The sequence below is a fragment of the Stegodyphus dumicola genome, chromosome 9 (genome assembly GCF_044657685.1).
Source record: "Stegodyphus dumicola isolate Sdum_Otavi_A_Nest chromosome 9, ASM4465768v1".
In the NCBI taxonomy this organism is placed as follows: domain Eukaryota; kingdom Metazoa; phylum Arthropoda; class Arachnida; order Araneae; family Eresidae; genus Stegodyphus; species Stegodyphus dumicola.
This window is the reverse complement of record NC_140776.1, coordinates 72,664,264-72,689,378: the sequence shown is the minus strand read 5'-3', so window position 1 is coordinate 72,689,378 and position 25,115 is coordinate 72,664,264. Positions and strand designations below refer to the sequence as shown.

The 25,115-nt window shown below is 31.9% G+C and overlaps 2 protein-coding genes across 2 annotated transcripts in view; one reads left to right on the top strand and one right to left on the bottom strand.

Annotated features, from left to right (window-relative positions):
- Positions 1–380: 380 nt before the first annotated feature.
- Positions 381–3,531, bottom strand: LOC118189071 (uncharacterized). The gene is made up of 3 exons (XM_085823105.1): positions 3,392–3,531; positions 1,952–1,976; positions 381–1,863 (listed from the first exon to the last, which is right to left on the bottom strand). The coding sequence occupies exons 1-3, from the start codon at positions 3,529–3,531 to the stop codon at positions 868–870; spliced, it is 1,161 nt and encodes a 386-aa protein (XP_085679231.1). The 3' UTR covers positions 381–867.
- A 4,203-nt stretch (positions 3,532–7,734) lies between these two features.
- LOC118200165 (putative U3 small nucleolar RNA-associated protein 11) overlaps positions 7,735–25,115 on the top strand; it is a 60,240-nt gene continuing 42,859 nt past the window's right edge. The window contains exons 1-2 of the mRNA XM_085823605.1: positions 7,735–8,018; positions 23,246–23,307. Of these exons, the coding sequence (XP_085679731.1) occupies positions 7,959–8,018; positions 23,246–23,307 (122 nt within the window). The 5' untranslated portion in view covers positions 7,735–7,958. The remainder of the gene's footprint in view (positions 8,019–23,245; positions 23,308–25,115) is intronic.

Here is a 25,115-nt window from a genome sequence, read left to right as displayed (position 1 = left end):
TGCCGCTTTTCTTAGTACATATACCAAAATCAGAAGAAAATAAGGAAATATTCAAAATCAAACGCATAGGTTATATGAACGTAACAATAGAATCATTACGCAAGAAACCTGGCCCTCCACAATGCTACAGATGCCAGGGATTTTTTCACAGTTCCCTGCTCTGCACCAGAGACTGGGTATGCGTCCGTTGCGGGGGCAATCACAAACCTATAGAATGCACCCGTAGCCGCGACCAGCCAGCCATATGTTATCACTGCAAAGGTCCTCACCCAGCCAACTTTTCAAATTGCCCGTCCAGACCAAAAAACAAACAAGTTCAGTTCCAACCCAGTCCTCCACCAGCATATGTTTTGAGACCATCAAAGTACATTGTATGAAATTTTTATTTAAGCAAAAAAATTTCCACAGGAATTACATTTTGAAGAATATAATTTATTATGAAATGTATGAAGATAACAATTTTTCCCTGAAATAAAATTCTTGATTATTTTAGAAACTTTATTTGAATCTGAAAAAAAGTATTATACTAAAGTTTACAGTTTTAGTCTTAGACAATCAATACTATTTTATCATCATATTACAAGATTTTTAAATTTATCTCAGAGATGTAATAAAATTCGTAACATTAATAATTTCTAAAATTTGAGAACTTAATATGGTTTTTCTGCACATTAAATTACACTGTTAAAAAAATGTGACACAGATTAATCCTGAACATATGTTACATTACAAGATTGTTAATCCTGAACATTTTCTGAATTATAAGATTGAAATACATAAGTGTACCACCTTAAAAGAATAAAAAAGTAACAAATTACATTCTTAGCACTTTGAACAGAAGAAGGGTTTCATGTTTATGTATTGAAATTAATATTTATTTTCAGATAAAATCGGTTTTGATATATTAGTTAAAGCAGCTGCTATTAGCATGATGTTATCTAATAGTGGAAGTACACTGTATGGAACTGTGGACTTCAGAATAGCAAATATCTTCATTTTTTGGAATGCACGTTCAACATGAACCCTTGCAGAAGCTATTTTTCTACATAATGTTGCTTCTGCAGCAGAAAATTGTGTTTTCTTGTGCAAAAATGGGGGCCTGATTAACTGAATGAAATTTTTAGCACATAAATCTTCAATTAGAAAGCCCTTATCTGTCATAATAGCATCAATATGTGGCTCTAACATGTCTATAATATGACTGTTCACAAATATTAGTTTATCGGAGGCTCTTCCACCATAGCCTTTGCTTACAAAGGTAATTAGCCCACCTGGTGAGATACACATTAAATGCTTTATAGTATGATCACCATAATATTGGGAATATGTCACTATTCTTTCTGTAAGGCATTTAGGCTTTTGAATGACAATTTCTGTGCAGTCTAGAACTGCACGCACATTGCTAAAATCAGCAAAGCACTTTGGCAGATTTGCCATAACTTCATCTTTGGAAACCCATTCAATAACACTACTTAAAATACTTGCTAAAATAGGAATCAGTGTGAAAAATATATTGCTTACAGTTTTTGCACTACATCCAAAAAATACAGACAGAGCTGAAAATGTTATGTCTAGTTTGATTCTCATCAATGTTAAGATAATCCGTTCCTTAAGCGGCAAGATATGTTTATTTGTTATTTTTATTTCTTGATTAATTTTATCTGCTAAAAAATTAAGGAGGCTTCTTGAATGTAGTTCTGTTAAAGATTTGAGTTGATTGTCTGACAGCTCATTGGCTTTCAGAAGATAAGTTGATTTTAAGTCCCCACTTGTGACTTGGGTAGCTTGATCTTTTTTCAAATCCTGTAGAGATAATAATGCCTGCACAGCAGAGACTTCAGTTGCTGATAGTCTTAGGGCTCTCTGTGGTCAATATGGGCAAATCATTTTCTGCGATCAATACAGATGACTTGTTTTCCGTGGTCAACACAGGTGAATCGTTACCAATCACTTTTTGATGCATGTTATCTTTTTTCCTAGAAAAAAATTCATTGTAATTATATATTATTTTGCAAAATACTGTAACAATACAAAATATTCTGTGTGCATATAAATGATTTCAGTTCTATATGTCTGTAATATTCAGTATTATAATTTCTGTAATTCTGTGCTAGAATTTCTAAAACAATTTAAAATATGTTGTTTATACCATTCAGTCATAAGAATAAATTTAATATGGCTAAATATGAGAATTTCTCTCAGAAGCAGAGATAAGCTTAATAATTGACTTAAAGAAAAGTTCATGTCATATTTTTGTGATGCAATTACCCACATAGTTTATAATTTCACGTGTTTAAAAAACAGTTATATCTTACTCAAATATTGTATGTATATAATTAAACAATAAAAAACTTTATATTAATTACTATTATTAATAAAAAATAAACTTTATGTTATTATTTTCTACATGACAAAAAACCCCATACAGCCAGCCCAGCTACCAATGATAATCACTTAATTGTTGGTGGGCCTGAATATTAACATAATATTCAAATATCAATTACTATAAGAACAATCCAAATTGGGATACTTAAATATTTGCTCACTTTAATTTATCTCAGATTAAAGGTTAGTGTGCAATTAAACCAAAGTGATATTGCTGCTATGAAGCTATTTTTGCATTTTATACTTCACAATTTATAATATATGAATAAAACTTGAATTTAGCTGTTCAGAAATATGTCATTTTAATATTCTTAAACATAAAACAGTGTACGATTTTAATTCAATTAATGGCATCAAATTCTAGCTTGTACTCAACTATCGATAGAAGCTACATCACTGATGGGAAACCTTTTGAGCTCAACATGTCAAAATTCGAAAAACCGTACCTTAAATCTGGTACCGCATCACATATAGAATCATCCTTCTGCTAAGAATATACCTGGGGTAAGTGCAGCCCATGTTGACAATGACAAAACTATTGCAAGAGAGAAACATTTTTGGATAATGCAATTTTTTGTCTCTATCAACGATTCTGGAATTGCATGATGCAAGTCACCTAGAATGGATTCTTGCATTGTACGTTTGACATCACTGAACTGGATTATACCCGTTAGAATGAACAAAGTTGCAGTCAGCTGAACATTAAAAGAATGACAACTGAAAAATTAGTTTTAATTAACTCTAACATAAAACACAAATATGAATTGAAAGCTATTATAATCATAAGTTTATTGTATATGTCTGATCATGCAAGATTACAACAGACAAAAAATCAAAGTCGTAATAATATTTTATATATATATATAAATTTACTGAACTAAAATTCATTGAAATCAAAAACAAGTTTTTCTAATACTTGCTCAATAACTGCAAAGTCAAGAAGAAATCAAGAACTGCGTCTTTAATAATTTGTATATTATCGTATGTATATTATACACACACATACCTTTTAATTTCCTCATAGCGAGTTTGTCTTCTCACAGCCTTTTCGTGTTTCAATAAATTTTTTTCAACTGTTTCTGTTGACAAAACGGGCAAAAAGAGACTTGGTACTGCTGACGGTTTTAATCGTGGTCTTTGTGACATATTAGCTGAAAGAAAAATAAATATTATGTTTCACATTTAAGTTTGCAATTAAAAAAACTAAGATAATACTGCATAAAATATTACATAACTGTGCTTCTTACATATTTCAAACACTGATTTTTTTACACAGATTTTGTATATAATTTTTAAGACAATAAAACATGATTTGACAGTCTTAAAAATCTTATTATCTTTTAATGATGCAGATTACATGGCAAGGCAGTATATTTAATTTAGAATAAGATTGTAATCCTGAGTCAGCCTCACAAAATTTTCTGTCAACAGAATGCCTATGATATGTTCTTCATGTATCTTTTATGGAACTCGAATAAAGTCATTAACAAGCCGAATTCAAAGCAATAGGACCTTTAAAGTTGACATTAATATTTCACATACTTTCCCTAAACAGAATTTATAACCTTTCGAATGAAAACATTTATAAACTTCTAAAACGCAAACAGGGATGTTACAGTAATATACCTACAGGAAATATGGAATATACTTACGTAGCAAATTATAATCACTTGGTGTGATGAAACAGATTTTCCAATACGAAGCACCCTTATCCCAGTTATAAATAGAAGGGCTAGCTCATTTCTTTGTTCGACTCCTCGCCGACCCGAGCCTAATGGGGGGACGAAACAGGCAATAATCTGACGTCACTGTGATGCCACCTGTCCTGATTTCCCGCGTTTAAAACAGTAGTTTCATTGGGCTGCGAGACGATTTTCTAGAGGTTACATATCCCAAATTAATTTTAATAATATATATATCTGTTTTCTAATAATGTATATATTTAAAATAATTTATATATATGTAATTTTAGTCAGTTTTTATTTTAAAATCTATATTGTAAAGTATCGTTTACGTAATATGGCTTTTTACGCTACAGTAACGTGCCGTAGCACTTACAGAAGTATGAAAGGATGAGATATTTTATTTCATGGGACCAAAGGATCCAAATGAGAGTTTACTTTTGACGAAAGAATGGATACACAAATGTCAAAGAGAAGATTCTATTAATGTGAAGAGCGGAAAAATCTGCAGCGAACATTTTCTATGCAGTGTTTATGAAGATGATATGAAAAATCGCTTGTTTGGATAGCCACAAAAAAAAACTGTTGAAATGGAATGCTGTGCCGAAAGTAAATTATGATGACAATAATAAATCAAATTTTCATGATTTTGAAATAAAACTCGCAAATGAAAATGTAGATCATCCTGAATGTTTAAGGATAAACAAGAATGCATTGATAATTTGAAGAACAAAATAATATCCTTAGAAAATTGTATTAAATTGTATTAAAGTATTGAAAAATAGAGAAAAGAAAATTTTAGAATGTTTGTTCAGCAACAAAGAAGGTGGACGACATCTAGACAGAAATTGGTATCAGAAATTAAAATCTCAAATAGCGAAATTTGGGGGGGGGAGGGAACACAAATCGGAGAATTTGGAAAAATGTCTAAAGCCTATTTTTATAAAGACGCAGATTAATGCATTACTGAAAAAGAAGAAAAAAAATCAGGTGGACTAGTGAAAATATTTCACGTTGCATCGTCATAAGAGCTCTGTCATCTTAGAGCTATGATTTTTAGAAAGAAAAAAAAATTAAGAAAAAATTAAGAAAAAATTTGGAATATCTTTACCTAGTATTATCAAATTAAAGAAATGGTGTTTATTTTATTTTTTAGTGTTTTCTAAATTTTAGTGTAGTCCAAGAATTCAAAGTAATGTTTTTACTCTAAAGAAGGAAAGAGGCGAATATTTGTATTGTGTAGAAAAAATATGCGTTTTCAGTTTCGACGAAATGCATATAGATTGAAAACTCTGCTATGACTCTAAACTGGACTAAGTTGGTTCTTTTCAAAATGTGTAGTTTGTTTTAATCAGAGGTCTCATTTCGCGCTCTGCCTCAAATTACTGAGAAACCGCGTTTTAGATAGAGGATTTGTTTTAGAAGATGTAATTGTTTTAAATTTTGATATTATTAAAGAGGTTTTAAATAGAGATTGAGAAGACTAAAACCAAATTATTTAATGGTCAAGGAAAACGAGAGACAAAAGGTCGCTCCAGAGAAAACATTATTTTCAAAAAGTACCGCAAAAGGTATACTCTACCCCACAGGAAATCAGAAAGCATCTGACTTCTATGAGTTAATCGATAATATCTTCGGTATTATGAATAGTACCAAAATATTACCAACAAGAATAACAAGTATTTAACAAACTAATTTTGTTAAGTACTTATTAAAGTTATTCTTATTGTATCCTTTGTAACTAATTATTGATTAGATTTTGTGCTAGATTAGCATTCTAGATAAAATATAATAAAACATCAAAGTAATTGGCATAAAAAAAAACATCAAAGAAAACATCAAAGTAATTGGCATAAAAAGACCTGCTTCCTTTACTCACACTTTTGAAAAATTAAATAACTGTTTTAGGTACTCTGAATAAAGCTATTTTGCCAAAATTAAGGTAACAATCTTATATACATTTATTTAATTGTAATATAGATATAAGTATAAATTACAAAATTATTTTAAAAATATCTATTATATTGAATCGGAAGAGAATTATAACAATGTAAAATTTACAATTAGGCAAAAAATCAAACGTAGGTTAGCAGAAATGTTGCCATATATGTCATATATGTTTAAACCTATGTCAATATAAAGTTGTTTTTTGAGTAAATTTAAATAGCTGCTATTATAGTTATCTTAGAATCAGTATAAAAATTCCCTCAGTTAGCATGCAAATAAAGAAATGATTAGAAATAAACGTGCATTAAATAAAAAAACGTGCAAATAAAAATGAAAAAAAAAAAAAAACCCACTGAGCTTTATGTTAAAAGAGTAGCACATTTTATCTATTATTTTAAAATTGAGTAAGCATTATTAAATTTTTTAATGGTTCAGTCTAAAATGCATAAAGCAGTAACATTGCCTCTTCCAAATTATAGCTATCTTTCCCACACAGCTCATTTTAAACGCTGGTTCAAAAACGCTAATTTCCAAGCTGTGAATTATATTAGCGCGCTCAGTGTCATCATGGCTACGTCATCACTTCTCACTTTCTGCTTCAGGGGGAAAAGCTCTATGAGCTAGCCCTTCTCTTCTAAGTCCTGCCCTTATCCATTCGTCTCTTCGGCTAATGAGAACATTAGATCCAAAGCAAAGCTTTCTTAGTCTACTCTTTGCATTCGGAAATTTAAGGAAACTTAATTCTGGGTTTTTAGAACCTTTTGAAGCACACTGAGGTTTACAACAGTTTGTATTGTCTTTCTTGTTCACACTCGCCTTTTTCCATAAATTCCACTTTCACAGTACACGATAATACTTGCTATACGGGCCCACTAGCGGCCGAGCGGTAAAGTCGCTCAACACTGGTAGTTCGGTCCGAGGTTCGAATCCCGCGAACGGGCTGGCTGCATGGGCGTTTTTGTGGTTTTCCCCATGTGTAACGTGTATACGAGCCAGTTTCCCTTAGAAAGTCTCCACGAAGGCATCCCTCCCCTGAGGCAGATAGCCCTCGTGTGCTTTGCCATAATTAAATACACCAACACCAACACCACTTGCTATACGAAACCAACAGTTTTCTGGCAATAGCGCTGCTGTTCATCTCAGCGCTATTTTAGTACCAGCGGTACGCTACCAGAGGGCGAGCATTTCGCTACAATCGCGAATCCCTGGACTAACAGAAGACAAGACTTCCGCTGACATCAAACAGTAACGAAAATATCGCTCAAACCTCCATTCAAAACGAAATTCTAAGAGAAGAAACTACCAGCACCGCAGAATCCTCCCTGTCAGACCTCTTTGACTTCTCTTCGCTAAAAACAAACTGGAAAATAGTGATACAAGGACTCAGAAACATTAAAACCAAGAAATCACCTCTTGATAAAATAATCGCAGTAGTCGAAATCATTGAAAAAATAGGAAATCATCTTTAATGCTAACAAATTCAAGAACAGATGCAACATAAAAATCCTCTCTTGGAACGCTAACGGTCTTTACCATAAAAAAGATGAATTATCCAACCTCATTATTGAAATTGAACCTGACATAATACTCATACAAAAGACTCACCTTAAACCAGCACTCAAAGTACTTTATGCTAATTATAACACCTACCGTATGGATCGTGAGACAGGAAGACGGGGTGGCATCATCACATTTGTTAAAAGGAGCATAAAACACGCTCAAATTCCTAATCCCAGCACCACTTTCGAAAGTAACACAATAGAAATTGTAATATAACATAAAAAATTCAAAATTTCGAATATATACATCCCACCAAATAATAATCCCCTCTGTTGTGCCGTTGCGCTCATTTCCTTCTTCAGGCAGAAAGATTGAACAAGAGCGAACAAAGTAATTCGTATAGTGTGTTGAAGTTTTGGTAAATGTAATAATATCATACATAAAATGTCTTCTTGGAAAAAGGCTGCTAAAAGTGGTCAAAGACCACATCGTGAAAGGCATCAGGTATTAATTCGTAGTGTTTTGTTCTTGTTTTTCATTTTCTGATATAAATATGTTCTATTTTTGCTGAAATGACCCCGTGGTTAAGACAGCGCTACTGTGCCAAAAATCAAAGATTGTTCACTAATAGTTTCGTAAAATAAGAGTGAAATGGGATTTAAAATTTTTAGCGTATGGTAACCATCTGGAGGCTGAAAATAAGTATCCAAAAATAAAACATTAGATTGATTTTAAAATTCCTTGATTTATTTAATTCCTAAAGTATTCATATTGGTGTTTATGCATTAGTTTTAAGCAGTTTTATGAATACTTCAGTTAAGAGTTTTTTACTAATGTAAATGTTTGTTTTTTCATTATTTGTAGTATAGTGTACTGTTATTTGCAGTGAAAATTTTGTGCCAGGCCCTTGAAACTGTAGAAGACCAGTAAATATGGTTATATACAAATTTTATCTTTCATATGATGTGGTGGTACTGTGTTGGGAAGCACTTCCGCAGAGAACCCGTTAAATGTAAACATCGCCAACTTTGGCGATAATAGTTCAAACCTGCTAACCTAGCTAATTCATCCTATTCGCTTGTGCGAAGGTTGTTGTTGTTCGCATTCGGAGATTTATATTATTCTTCTCTTATTTGTTATTTTTTCTGAATTTTTTAACAACGAATGGATAGATATATTTTCGCGTAATTAAAGAAGTTTTCGTCGAAAGATACCGGGGTTGATCTTTACATTATGGTAACTTGGCATTTTTTTGGCGAAAATTTGGCGACCAACTCTCCTACAGCAACCCTCTATTTTTTTTTCCCGCCGCCATTTTGTCTTCACGAAGTAAAGACATGTTTCTTTTCTTTTTATCTACTGAACGCTTCTTCCAACAATCTACTAGCCGAATTACAATTATGCTAGAAATTTTATCTAACAAAACTGCTTAATCATGACAAATATTCACTGCAAAATTGGGAAAAAGTGCACAATACCATACTCCTTACGCGTTTTTCAAAATAACACATACACATAAACCATGTACACGCCGATTTATTTTTACTTAAAAAAACATCCCAGAATTGCACAAAAATGGCATTGCGCACACTCTTCACTATATCCATGTACACTGCTTTTTTCTCATAAATTAGAAAAATTTCACGAAAATACATGACAATTTTCTCAATCTTTAAACCTGGTAAAAAGAACACATATGAAATTACCTGATCACGGAAAAGTATATACCCTTTCCAAATATGAACATTTCCACATATAAAATAAATAAAATATCCAAAAACTTTTACCTCTAAATCATCTATTACATTATACACGTCACCAACGAATTCATACCGCAAGCATTACAAATACTTAGTATCAAATATTTAAATTATTTCCATGCACGTTTACTTCAACTTAAACGTATACCAAATTCCTACAAACATAAAATTCATAAAATAACTATCATTTAATTAAAATATCACTAAACCATGTACACGCCGACTTATTTTTACTTAAAAAAACATCCCAGAATTGCACAAAAATGGCATTCCGCACACTCTTCACTATATCCATGTACACTGCTTTTTTCTCATAAATTAGAAAAATTTCACGAAAATACATGACAATTTTCTCAATCTTTAAACCCGGTAAAAAGAACATATATGAAATTACCTGATCGCGAAAAAGTAATGAACATTTCCACATATAAAATAAATAAAATATCCAAAAATGTTTACCTCTAAATCATCTATTACATTATACACGTCACCAACGAATTCATACCGCAACCATTACAGATACTTAGTGTCAGATATTTAAATTATTTCCATGCACGTTTACTTCAACTAAAACGTATACCAAATTCCTACAAACATAAAATTCACAAAATAACTATCATTTAGTTAAAATATAATTAAATTCAAAAACACTACTTAAAATATAAATGAGCACATACATTAAATTAATACATACATAAATACCCATTTCGAATTCACTTTAGTTATGGCCATGGGATCCAAAAATTCACGAACACTGTTTCACACAACACAGAATAAAGCCAAATACAAAATTTCCAGATTTTTTCCCGATTTCCCCTCTTTTCCGTTTAAAGAACCGTAATTCGTCCATTAATATCACATGACATATCCCATGATCTATCATTTCCCTCACACAAAATAATGCGTAATCGGAACTGAGTACTGCTCACATTATTACCAAAGTGCCAGGTAGTAACCTTTATCGCCTCCAAAATGTCGCCAAACTACCAGTTACCATATTGTAAAGATCAACCGATACCGGTTCTCGGCTCCTCAGTTCGGGATCAAAGGAAGAAAATTTGGCGGGAGGGGTGAATGCTAATTTGTAACATGCTATTCACGTTATGTTCTTAATTATTAACATCTGTAAGCACGCAGAACCATGAGGTTTCCAAATCCTAAAATAATTTTAAAATCTATAAAGTTCTAGTTTTATTAACAATGCTACTGAAGAAAATTTGATTACTGTTGAAGGTTATTTGTATTGTGAAATATATTATGAAAAAGGACAGGTATTTGTTTCAACGTAAAATGCTTTAAGCTGTATGCAAGTAACTTGAAAAAAAAAAAAAAAAAATACTGAAAACTATGTAAAGTGGATGTATTAAAGGTCATGCATTCATTAATTTATTACATGGGCATGGCTCTTATTGAAATACATCAGTCAACAGGCAAAGTACTTAATAATGAAAAATGACACTTGTAATAGAAATATTAGTATTCTATATGAATTAGAGAAAATACATATAAGTGTAGTTGTAGTATAATGTACTGTTATTTGCAGTGAAAATGATAATAATAATATAATGTAAATGTAAGTATAAGAATACTAATTTTTATTTTTTAAATGAATTTCTACTTCCTGTTATGCTTAATACATTGTTTTCTGTGCTAACGTGAATTTAATACAAATTTATTTTCGTATATCACGTTTAACCTGTTAGTTTTACATCTACATACTTATTATCTGTAAATTTTTGGCTGATCTTTAGAATATGGTAACTGGTAGTTTGGCGACATTTTGGAGGCGATAAAGGTTACTACCTGAGACTTTGGTAATAATGTGAGCAGTACTCAGTTCCGATTACGCATTATTTTGTGTGAGGGAAATGAGAGATCATGGGATATGTCATTTGATATTAATGGACGAATTACGGTTCTTTAATCGGAAAAGGGGGGAATTTGGAAAAATATCTGTAGCTGTATATTATTTTGTATTAAGCTTCATTGTGTGTTGTGTGAAGTAGGGTTGAATAATTTTGGGATTGTATAGCGCTGTCTAAAGTGAAAAATCGTATGAATGTTTGGAAGATGAAGGTTTTAAACATCTTGCTGTGAACCACAAATATTATTTTAAAGATCCGGAAACAGGTGCACACACCAATACAATAGAGGGCACGTGGAGTGCTATAAAAAGCGCCATTCCGAGGCATTGTGATAAAGAGAATTTTGCTTTTTATTTAGCGGAGGAAGTGTGGAGGAAAAAATCGTTCAATAATTTTATTGAATACGTAATAAAAGTGTAAGCAAGATTCTGAAGAAGATTAGGTAAGTTAGTATTTTTAATTATTTGAGGATATTATTTCTATGCATTGTTCTAAATGTAAGGTGGAAGTAAAGTAATTTGGTATTATTGGGAAAATTGTTATTAGCAATGATTTAGTTTAAAGTAATTAGGATTGTAAGCTAATTTTTATTAATTTAATGTATGTGCTTATTTATATTTTAAGTAGTGTTTTTGAATTTAATTATATTTTAATTAAATGATAGTTATTTTGTGAATTTTATGTTTGTAGGAATTTGGTATACGTTTTACTTGAAGTAAACGTGCATGGAAATAATTTAAATATTTGACACTAAGTATTTGTAATGTTTGCGGTATGAATTCGTTGGTGACGTTTATAATATAATAGATGATTTAGAGGTAAAAGTTTTTGGATAGTTTATTTATTTTATATGTGGAAATGTTCATATTTGGAAAGGGTATATACTTTTTCGTGATCAGGTAATTTCATATGTGTTCTTTTTACCAGGTTTAAAGATTCAGAAAATTGTCATGTATTTTTGTGAAATTTTTCTAATTTATGAGAAAAAAGCAGTGTACATGGATATAGTGAAGAGTGTGCACAATGCCATTTTTGTGTAATTCTGGGATGTTTTTTTAAGTAAAAATAAGTCGACGTGTACATGGTTTATGTGTATGTGTTATTTTGAAAAACGCGTAAGGAGTATGGTATTGTGCACTTTTTCCCAATTTTGCAGTGAATATTTGTCATGATTAAGCAGTTTTGTTAGATAAAATTTCTAGCATAAGTGTAATTCGGCTAGTAGATTGTTGGAAAAAGTGTTCAGTAGATAAAAAGAAAAGAAACATGTCTTTACTTCGTGAAGACAAAATGGCAGTGGGAAAAAAAATAGAGGGTTGCTGTAGGAGAGTTGGTCGCCAAAAAAATCGCCAAGTTACCATAATCTAAAGATCAACCAAATTTTTACTACCATTGTCTGCTAACTTGAATTTACATACACTAAAAACCACGTTTACAAAATATCACGTTTATGACGATGAGCCGCGAGCTTGGCGAGTAAAAATGCAATGGCGCCAACGGGTTCTTTCCCGAAGCGCCGACGGGTTCTCTGTGGATGAAAATCCCTGTGTTGTTATCAGGACTGGAGTCATCGGCAGAAGTTTTTCTAAACTCACCAAGAGATTGGTTCACATACAGTCGGCAATGTTAATTTTTAAAGTCATTACAGTGGTTTTTTTTTTTTTTTTTTTTTTTTTAGTGTTTGTGTGTGTGTTTTTACTATTATTGTTACGTATTTACTATAGATAGGAAAATTTGGGACTCGCCTAATGATGAAACATCTTCCATGCAATTTCTTCAGAAACAAGAAATTATTCACTTTGAAAGAAAGTGCACCAAAAACTATAAAATGAAACTCTACTTCAGTTTAAAGGAAGCATTGAAATATTAAGATACTATGCAGAAAGAAAAAAAAAAAAAAAAATGGATTGCATTCTAAAAATTGGTTTGAAGTATCTAGAATCAATTTCTTTATGGCAGTTCATTTCATTTACATGTGATGTTTAGAATTAACTTCCCTTGAATTTAGTCAGTGTCAAATTGAAATAAATCATTGCACTGTTGTTGATTGGAATATAAGGGAAATCTGTGCAATAATACCTTGAACATTTAAAAAGGCGGCACTGGTAATATCATAGAAATAATACAAAAGTCTGTTTTCATGCTGAAAAAACAGAGGTGATCGTATTCTCGTGGGTGATGAGCTGATAGAATAAATTGTATGATAAAATCATTGAAATTAAAGCTAAAGACACCGATTCAGTGATTTTTAGAGCATGCTGAGACTTGTGTGTTTTTTTACACACTCTCACACACAAAATTGAGTGTGTGTGCATGGGTCGTGCCATGCACAGGTACAGTCTCTGTGCATGGCACCACCCATGCACACACAGGTAAGTCCGAAATCAGGATTCAGTTGGACTAGGGCTATTCCAGATTTGCAATTTTTTTGGATATTCAATCATCAGTTTAAATCTAGTAAGATGGCATTAAGAAATATAAAATCTCGATTTATGAAATAATGAAGCATTTATGATCTAAAGGGCATCAAAATTTAAGAAAAAAGCTTGATATTTATTTTTTTTTACTTTATTAAACATTTCTTTCAATGTAAGTTGTTTAAGTTGCTTTGTTTTTTGTGCTAATATTTTCTCTTTTTCTTGTATAGACATAATTTCTTCTTCAATTACAAAGTTCCATTGTTCAAATCCTATAATTGCTGTGTTGAGAATTCTGACTAACTAACTTGTGAATGAAAAATTTTTCGTTTTCATTAACCTCTCTGTCACTTTCTTCACTATCGGTAGCAGTATTTTCAGGATTTCGAACTATACTACATATTGCACCGTTCGTTAATTCGTTGATGATGGAAATATTGTCATCACAATGAAAAAATTTTCTATTATATCCGCATTTGTTTTTACAAAATCCATTAATAGGAAAACTTCACCTTAGGTCTGTGATATTCTAAAATCTTCATATTCACAGCTATCATTTTTATCTTCCCCACCATGGAATATAGTAACTGGCCATAAATTATGCCATGCATTTTTTGAAAGTATCTGGTTACACATCCTCCCACAGTCTTGTGATGCTCCACATAGCAGATGTTATGCTAAAATATTAAAAAAAAATCCTAAATAGTCTTGCTATTTTTCAAAAAATTTAACATAGACTTAAAAAATGCTACTTTATATTTGCATTTCAGTATGCAGACTATTCTGATATATGTAGATTGAATGATGGATGTACAATTTGGAGGAAAGAATAATATTGCTATGTCTGTGTATACACATACATGTATATGCACAAACATACATACAGATGTTCATACATTCATACATTTTTTAATCCGGTCCCGATAACATAACAGTACCCAAATGAATTTTAAAAATATAAGTGTCGGAAAACAAACGTGATCCACTGTATTTCATGCAACAAATTTTATAACCCACAGTTTCAACTAAGATTTTCACAATGCTCACTTACTACTGGTTATTTGGATTTTCTCGTATTTGCGAAAGTACCAATCAATACATTCTTCAGATATACATGAAAAACCTTTTATATTCAGGAGTACAGATTCGTACATTTTTGTTTTCGTGCAAGTACAGTCAAAAGTCGTTAATTCGGACACCCATAATCCGAATGATCTATAATCCAGACCTCAAAGCTACAAACTTTCTGCGCATGCGCATAGGCGTTTACGCATGCGCGTTTAATGTATAACGGACGGTATAAGCTAAAATTTTCTAATTATCTATTTCAGTTAATGTTGCAGATTGCGTTGTTCCTTAATCTTAGAATTGGATCCGGCTTATTATTTTTTGCAAAGTGTTAGAGCAATTTTATAAAAGTAATCTTAACTTTCGATTATGTCAAATAGAATTTCCGATGCTGGAGCTCCCAAAGGATCTACAAAGCAAAAGTATGTTTCGATGTCCATCAGACAAAAAGTGGAATTGCTGCAAAAAATGGATAAAGGCATATCCTTTGTTTCTCTAACCATTCCGAAATCTGTTTATCAATTTCACGTTGCTCTGCTGCGGGGCGGGGGGGGGGGGGCGCCGCGGCACGCAATGAGTTGGAAGTTGATCTGTCAGCCCTGTCCTTATCTTCAGGGTAGATGTTTTTATTTTATTTGGCTTATAATTCCGTATTAAATGTAGTATTTCATCTCGATGTACTCCGTCTTTGATATGATTTAAATAAAATTCCTCGTCATTATAATTCACTTCCGATAGTGAAGAAAGTGACACAGAGGTTATTGAAAACGAAAAAATTTTGATTGACAAATTAGTCGGTATTCTCAACACAGCAATTATAGGACTTGAACAGCAGAACTTTGTTACTGAACAAGAAATTTTGTCTGTTTATAGAATTAAAGAGAAAGTATTATCACATAAAACGAAGCAACTTAAACAACTTACATTGAAAGAAATGTTTAATAAAGTAAACAAATAAATATTAAGCTTTTTTTTTTTTTTTTTGTAAATTTTGATACCCTTTAGATCATAATTATTCTTTATTTCATAAATTACGGTTTCATATTTTTAATTTTGTAATTTCTGCATGCCATCTTACCATATTTAAACTGATGATCTATAATCCGGAAAAATCGATAATCCGGAATCGCCACAGTCCGACGAGTCCGGATTAACGACTTTTGACTGTAGTAAAATTTATGAACCTATAATGATTAAGACGGTCAAATTACACAACAAAACACACGGATGGTTTCTTGGTGCACCTCTCAGAATAATATGGATATACAGGACAAAGTCTGTAATCTGGACTCGTCAAGACTTCAGCAATTCTGGATTATAGATCATCAATTTAAGTCTGGTAAGATGGCATGCAGAAATTATACAATTAAAAATATGAAATCGTAATTTATGAAATAAAGAACAATATGATCTAAAGGGTTTAAAATTTTACAAAAAAGAGCTTAATATTTATTTGTTTACTTTATTAAACATTTCTTTCAATGTAAGTTGTTTAAGATGCTTCCACAAAAAATTGTGGAAAAGTTTATGAAATTTAATGAAAAATGAACAAAAACAGAAGAGGAATTCAGTCAACCCCAATATCATTTCATTAGAAAAGAGGAACTTTGAAATTAATTAAAATATCTCTTCTACAAAAATCCTTGCTTTTCTGTATCCAGAATGAGCTGATGAACCATTTCAATGTATTTTAATTATAATTATAATACTTCACCCGAAAAGTCTGGCCCTTCCCCAAAGCAAGGAGGGAAAATTTAAATTCTAATTAGAAGAATTAAAATCTTATAAAAAGAGAGAATTCTTTTCCTTTTAAAAGACTTGAAAACAAAAGTGAAAAACAATATACAGTCAAAACTCTTTAATCTGGACTCGTCGGGACTTCGGCTATTCCGGATTATCGGTTTTTCCGGATTATAGATCATCAGTTTAAATCTGGTAAGATGGCATGCAGAAATTATAAAATTAAAAATATGAAACCGTAATTTATGAAATAAAGAGCAATTATGATCTAAAAAGTATCAAAATTTACCAAAAAAAAAAAAAAAAAAAAAAAAAGAGCTTAATATTTATTTCTTTTCTTTATTAAGCATTTCTTTCAAAGCGCGCATGCGTAAAGCATACATTACGCATAGTCGAAATTAGAAAATTGCAACCAGAAAACTATTTGATTTGTATTCGTGATATTTAAACTGACGAGGAATTTTATTTAAATCATATCAAAGAAGAAGTACATCGAGATGAAATACTACATTATAAGCTGAATAAAATAAAAACATCTGCCCTGAAGATAAGGATAGTGCTGACAGATCAACTTCCAGTTCATTGCGTGCTGCGACGTTCCCCCCCTCCCGCCGCAGAGCAGCATGAAATTGATAAACGGATTTCGGAATGGTTAGAGAAACAAAGGAGCCTTTTTATCCATTTTTTGAAGCAATTCTACATTTTGTTTGATGGACATTGAAACATGCTTTCCCTTTGTAGATCCAACATCGGAAATTCTATTTGACATAATTGAAAGTTCCAACTTACTTTTATAAAATTGCTCTAATAGTCTGCAAAAAATAATAAGCCAGATCCAATTTGAAGATTAAGGAACAATGCAATCTGCTCTTGGGAGTGGTGATAAAGGCAAAGCATATTTTGCTTCCCTTAAATAAAGCTAACACTAATCTAAAAAAATTCATGCTTTATTCTGTAAATTAAAATAAAAGAGCTAACACTGTAGCTTTTACATTTAAAATCTTGATTGAAAGCAAAGTAGCATTATGCTAACTCATAATAACACAAGAGAACAAGAACATTTGCCGATACCGGCGTACATATATATAATACTCGTCTAACGCGCCGATCTTGACGTCAGCGGCAACCACATGAGCTTACCGCCGATTGACCTCCGATCAAAATTTGCATGTGGAAAACTAAAGCCAACAAACTCTTTTCCTCATGCAAAGACAAAAACAAAACTTGCACAGAATTACTGAAGTTCAATTCTATTATACGAAAACACTTATTTTCTTTAAACACTGAAAACATCTAAACAAAACTTTCTTAAATTAACAGCAGTCGCTGCTTTTGTAAATAAGTCCGCAGTGTTTAATTTACTGGTGATAAATTCAAGGTCAAACACTCCATCATTTACTAGTCTTCTAGCAAAGTGATATTTTATGTCTATGTGCTTAGTTTAGCAATTTTCTATTGGCGATCTAGAAAAATCAATGGCAGACTTGTTATCACAAAATAGTTTACATTGTCTTAAATTAAACTTTAAAATTTCATCTTGTAAGCCATTTTTCGTCCACATTAATTCCTTCGCCGCTTCAGATAAGGCGATATACTCCGCTTCCATGGTTGATAAACTTACACATTTTTGTTTAACAGTTTTCCAGATTACCAGTACTTCATTTAAATATGATATAAATCCTCCCATGAATATGCGGTCATCTCTAGTACTTGCATAATCAGCATCTGAATAACAATATAAATTTATATGTTTAATCTTCGATAAGTTTAATTTAGTACTATTGAGATAACCAAGCAATTTCAACAATGCTTCCCAATGCTAATTCCAGGATTCTCCTGAAATTGTGATAAGATATTCCCTGCATATGTAATATCAGGCCTTGTCCTGTTAGCTACAAAAACTAAACATCCCAACAGATTTCTGAAGGGTAATGTATGCATTTCCGCAACTTCTGCACTTGTAGATGGACAATCTAATTTTGTAAGAATAGTGCCCTTAGCTATGGGAAGTGAAGTTATTGGTATCTGGAAAGGTTTAAATTTTTCAAAAATTTCTTCGATATATTTTTGCTGATGTATAAAAACCCCATTCTCATTCTCTAAGAATTCAATTCCAAGTAACGTTTTAGTTTTGCCTAATACTTTAAGATCAAAAAACTTACTCAGCTGTGAAATTACTTTATACTATATTGATCTTTACTAAAAATCACAATATCATCTACATATAACAAGAGAATTACATTTGAACCCTTATAAACACAATTACACCATTGTATTTTCTTAAAATGTAGATTTTCTAAAGTACTTTCAAATTCACAAAACCATTCACGGCCGCTTTGATGTAGACCGTAAATGGCCTTGTGTAATAAACACACTTTATTTTTCTCTTCGATAAATCCCTCTGGTTGGGTCATATATATTTCCTCATTTAGCTTTGCATATAAATATGCGTTCTTTACATCTAACTGACAATTAGTCCATCCATATAAACATACCAGGATAGTGAAAAATATTCTTATGATTGAAAAATTTACTACAGGACTGTAAATGTCATCAAAATCTTCACCTCTTTTCTGGAATCCCTGTGCTACTAAATGTGCTTTGTATCTAACCACTTGATTCTTTTCATTTCTTTTTAGCGTATAGACCCATTTGTTTCCTATCATAGTTTTATTTTCTGGCTTTTCGACTAATTCCCAAACCTTTCTTTTCTTCATTGTGTCAATTTCTTCTTTCATTGCCTTATCCCATTCTTTGGCATTAACTGATTTTCGAGCTTCTTTAAAATTTTGTGGGATAACTATTTCTACGGAATTTGCCTCTTCAGACATGGAGCTAGTCTCCTGTTCTACAAAATTAACTTTTCCTGAGTATTCGTTTTTTCCACTAAAATCGAACTTATCTTTTTCAAATTTAATATTTCTTGCTTCACAATACCTTTCAATATCATTATAGGATCTAAAACGGGTGTCCGTTCCCTCTACATAATAATATATGTCTGTATGTGCTCCATCTGGCCTTTTAACTGCTTTTCTTTGCCAGTTTAAGTCTGATACTTCTTTTAAGTAGATTTGTCATCTGACAGCTTTATTTCTTTTCTAGAAGTTTCTTGTTCTTCATCTGATTCTGCTAATAGCTCAGATTGCTCTAGTCTTTTAAACTTAGGTTTTGATTTCTGTTCCAGGATGCCATTTGCTGCATTCAGTTTTTCATTGAACTTCACATTACAGGTTTCTATTAATCTGCGTTCTTCTGGTAGCCATATCCTGTAACCCCTAGTTTCCTTCGCATATCCTACCATGATTCCTTCTTTGCCCCTCATTTGTAATTTATTTCTAAACTGTGTTGGCACGCCAACATAGGCTTTACAACCAAACATTTTAAAATAAACAACACTGTGTTTTCTATTTAGGAACATTTCATAAGGGGTTCGGTTGCTTTTATGACATACTCTGTTCCACATATGTACGAAACAGCCAAGAGCTTCTGCCCACCATTCTTTTCCCATTTTGCCATCATTAAGCATAGCTTTAACTGCATCTAATGACGTTCACACACACCGTTCTCTTCTGGGGTGCACGCATTTGTGTGTTCAACACTAATTTCATTTTCGGCTAAGTACCCTTCGAATTGCCTGTTACAGAATTCCGTTATCGGTGCATATACTTATTAATTTTCTATTCATCAGTCTTTCCATTTGCCTATGATAATTTTTAAAGTTGTAGAACGATTCATTTTTATTTTTCATACAATACACTGTTACTAATCTACTATAGTCATCCACAATAGCAAGGAAATATTTACTCCCACCCTTAGATGGAACTGGTAGTGCCACAAACATCTAAATAAACCAACTGCAATGGATTATCCGATCTCTTCGGAACAGTTTTAAAAGTTATTCTACTAGATTTAGCAATAATACACGGTTCACACCTCTCCATTGTTTTTCTAATTTCTGGTAACTCTTTCACGCTTTGATTCTTACTAGTTTTCTTAATATAATTAAAATTTACGTGGCTAAATCTCTGATGTCATAGCATCACGTCGTCTACTTTATTTAACTTTCCAATTTCTGTACCGTAACCAACTTCCCTTTTATTTGTTGCATATCTAAATGGTTTTACGTGATAAAGTCCATCATTTCGTTTAGTGTAGCATAATCTATCTCAATTATTAAAGTATATCCACATCCTCCCTTTTGAAATCACAAAATGAGCACCTGCCCTTTTTAACCTTGCTCCCGATAGTAAATTTCTCCTTAGATTTGGATTATATAACACATTATCTAACTCAATCCAATTTTTTCTATTGCCTACTTTTACTGAAAATTTGACGGTACCCTTTCCTAGTACTTTCCTAGTACAATTTCCTACAACTAAAGACATACGTATATCTTTTATTTCTTCAAAATTTGTCATTAAATTTCTATTATTACAGAAATGAGTTATAGCTGCAGTATCTACGACCCAATTAAATTTATCTGTGTTACCTCCTTTATCTGTAGTTGTTACATAATTTTCTACTAACATTAATTCTTTATCTTTAAACTGTCCATTTTTATCGTCTGTTTTAAACTTCTGATTTTTACTTACATTTTCTTTACATTGAGCGATTAAGTGCCCAAATTTATGACATCTGAAACAAGGTCCTATTCTCATATTCCCCATTTTTTCTTAGATTTAGTTTTATTTTCAACTTTATCTTTCCCTGCATTTGAACCAATAGTATTAAACACGCTTACCTTGCTGTCTTCTAAATCAGCATTTACCTGGCGAAGTCGGCTTTCTTCCCTTACCAGTTCTTCAGCAATTTTTTCCAGCATAAAATCCTCGTCCTTCCACCTATAGATCAACTGTACAATGCCGGAGTATTCCTGGGGTAATCTCCTTATTTCCTGGAATCCTTTAAAAAGATCTGCCTAGTTGTGACCAGCTTCAGCCAACTTCTTTGCAGTCATTCTTATCCTCGCGATGAATAATCCTATTTCTTCATTTGGCGTATATCTAATACTAAAAAATTCATCCAGTAACTGAATTATCCTTGCTCTTGTTTTGGGTTTGAATTGCTTCTGTAGAACTTCCCATGTTTCTTTACCACTTGAACATTCTTGTATCAGCAGCCTGAACTCAGTTTTAATTCCATAATATAATGTAGTGAAGGCTCTGTTCCCTCTCAGTGTGAATTCCTGCTTTTCACGCCTTGTTGCACTTTTATCTAATTCTTCTTCTTTGTCCTCTTTGAGGTTCTAACAATTTATACCCAGCAACAGCATTTTCATATTGACTTCCCATCGATCTCAGTTGTCATGGTTTAACAGCTCAAAACCTTCAGGTAGTAATGACATCTTCAATTAAGTGTGAGCACAACAACTTGAGCAAACTTCTAAGATAGGTCAGCTTCTTTTCATGGATAACGGCCTTCTTCACCTACATTCCTTCAATGCTGAGTTGAACTGGATGACCGATTAGCTGTTGGCACTGGGCCCATAACCCTGTTGGCAGTGATGATAAAGGCAAAGCATATTTTGCTTCCCTTAAATAAAGCTAAGACTAATCTAAATAAAATTCATGCTTTATTCCGTAAATTAAAATAAAAGAGCTAACACTGTAGCCTTTGCATTTAAAATCATTTGATTGAAAGCAAAGTAGCATTATGCTAACTCATAATAACATAAGAGAACAAGAACATTTGCCGATACTGACGTACATATATATAATACTCGACCAACCCTCCGATCTTGACATCAGCGGGAACCACGTGAGCTTACCGCCGATTGACCTCCGATCAAAATTTGCATGTGAAAAACTAAATCCAACATCTGCAACATTAACTGAAATAGATAATTAGATAATTTTAGCTTAGCTTATACCGTCCGTTATACATTAAACGCACATGCGTAAACGTATCATGCCCATGCGTAAAGGTATTACGCGCATGCTTCAATGCATTGTGTGTTGACGCATGCGCAGAAAGTTTGTAGCTTTGAGGTCCGGATTATAGATCATTCCAGATTATGGGTGTCCGGATTAACGACTTTTGACTGTACTTCAGTGAAAATTTTTTTAATCAAAATGTTTACCTTTAAACAGATAATCCAATGAATTAAGATGTAGTTGAAAAAAAACCCATTAAGAACACACATAAAGTTAATGCGCGAAAATACTAGGCATGTTTGTGTTTTGTAATTATATGTATATACAGTGCAAAGTCCGTAATCCGGATGTCCATTATCCGGAATGATCTATAATCCGTACCTCAAAGCCACAAACTTACGCATGCGCATAAAGTGTTTATCCTCGCGCTTCCGATAGTGAAGAAAGTGACAGAGAGTTTATCGAAAATGAAAAAAAATTCAATTGACAAGTTAGTCGGTATTCTAAACAAGCAATTACAGGACTTGAACAGTGGAACTTTGTAACTGAACAAGAGATTATGTCTGTTTATAGAATTAAAGAGAAAGTATTAGCACAAAAAACGAAGCAACTTAAACAACTTATATTGATAGAAATGTTTAATAAAGTAAACAAATAAATATTAAGCTATTTTTTTTTTTTTTGTAAATTTTGATATCCTTTAAATAATAATTGCTTTTTATTTCATAAATTACAGTTTCATATTTTTAATTGTATTACGGACTTTGTACTGTATTATGTTTTCATAATGTCTATATTTCATATGAATTTAGATTTAGAGTATATTTTTTCTTTTTTTCTTGAAAAGGATAGTGTTCCTCGATGGATATAATAAAGGAATCAATAAATTTGTTTTTGTGTCAGTCATTGTTGTAATTGGATTTTTATTAAAAATATAAGTAATTTCTTGGTATTTACAATAAAAATTTTATAAATATTTGTTGATATCCATTTTTTAATGTATTGCAGCCTGAGTCTGGAAAGCATCTTGGTCTTCTTGAGAAAAAGAAAGATTATAAGTTACGTTCAAGGTAATGCTGTGTTCGTACTTTATTGTAATGTTTTAAATATGGCTTGCTTTGATTGGCATATTGCTTACTATTAGTATTGATTTTTATTTGTAAATATTCAAGTGTTTGTATTTTTTATCTTATCTTTGTAACACATTTCATTGCACTTTATTTTGCTTATGTTAATATTTTCACGGAAACACAGTATTTAAGCAACTTTATATCATACGAACTAAGAATTTTCTTTTAACTTTTTTCTAAATTTTGCAGCACAATGCGCAAAGTTTTTGACCACATAGGTTCTTTTTACTTTAATTAGTTATATATATAAATATGTATATAAAGTTATATTGAAGTGAAAACCATTGGATACATAGATATATATATATGTGTGTGTGTGTAACAAATGTTTTTCATTGTTACTGGTCTTATTTGGATTTTAATACAAGAAGTACATAGTTGATGGTATTTCAAATGAGAAGGATTTTTACTTTATTATATTCATAAAGACAAGTTAAGGAAATAAGATGACAAGCATTGGTTGAATGTACTTGGTTTTTACCATAGCAGCCCCACCAATGGCCAAGTGATTAGGACCTCTAAATGCTGATAGTTCAACCATGTCTGGGTTTGGGCCCAGGCCACCGTGCTGGCTGCATGGTGACGTCTCGAATGCGGTCAAGAGGGGGACCTTGACGTTAATTGCAAAGGGGAAAATAAGCAGCTGCGTTAGGGATCATAAGGGGAGATATATTGTAAAAGAAAAGTGTTTTTAGGTTTCATTCAGTATCAATATATCAGGAATAAAAACTTAAATGGGGCTACAGAGTTATCTATTCTTCACTGTAAGTCAGTAATGTGTTCAAGGATGTACATGGTACTAGAATGGAGACAAATTATATAGGATATGAAAAGATTTGAAGTTAAAATTCCATTTAATTGATTTTAATTATTTATTTACTAAATCGATTTATTACTAATTATAATGGATTGGAATATTTGAATATGAATTAGCTGAATATTTAAGAAAAATATTATGACTGCAAGAACAGAAAAATATTTTTTGAATATTTGCTTTCTTATAGAATGCAGATGAATTCATTTTTACTCAATAAAAATCAAAATTTAGTAGCTAATTAATCTGTCCTCTATCAAGCACCTTAGTTCAGTGATCCATATTTATGTGGCCCCCTTTTTTTAATTTAAATGCTTCAAGAATAATTAGTAAAGGACTTAATTCTCTTCTTATCCTTAAATTCTTCATTAAAAAAACTGCATTTTCAGCTATAATAAGGTGAAATAATTCTCTGAATATAATTCAAAGCATAAGAAAATAAGATACATAAATGGCTTGGAAATGGAATTAGCATTGAGATTCTCTTTAAGAAATATGGTGAAACTTACAAAAAGTCTATGAAGCAAAGTAATTCCGTAGAATATTTTCTAACTCTTTATGATTAAATTGCACTCAATTATACTTTATAAACGACATGTAAATATGATTTAATGTATATGTGTGGATGTGTGTGTGTGGCTCACTAGCGGTTAAGCGGTAAAGTCATCGAACCCTGGTAGGTCGATCCGGGTTTGAATCCTGGTGAACGGGATAGCTGTATTGGCATTTTCGTGGTTTTACCCATGTGTAACTTGCATACGAGTCAGTTTTGCTTAGAAAGTTCTCCACAAGGCATCCTTACCCTTAGGCAAATAGCCGTTGAATGCTTTGATATAATCAAACAAACCAGGCCAAACAATAGATATGTAAATATGTAGCTTAAAAAACAGCTATTTTTTATGTATACTTATAAAATAATATATAAATATATATA

What these genes read in the sequence shown, in the direction of transcription:
- LOC118189071 (XM_085823105.1), bottom strand. Translation starts at nt 3,531, where the DNA reads ATGTCACAAAGACCACGATTAAAACCGTCAGCAGTACCAAGTCTCTTT. An exon ending in CGCTATGAGGAAATTAAAAG is followed by an intron (nt 1,977 to 3,391) that starts GTATGTGTGTGT and finishes ATTTTTTTCTAG; the next exon opens with GAAAAAAGATAACATGCATC. An exon ending in AAGATAACATGCATCAAAAA is followed by an intron (nt 1,864 to 1,951) that starts GTGATTGGTAAC and finishes TATTGACCACAG; the next exon opens with AGAGCCCTAAGACTATCAGC.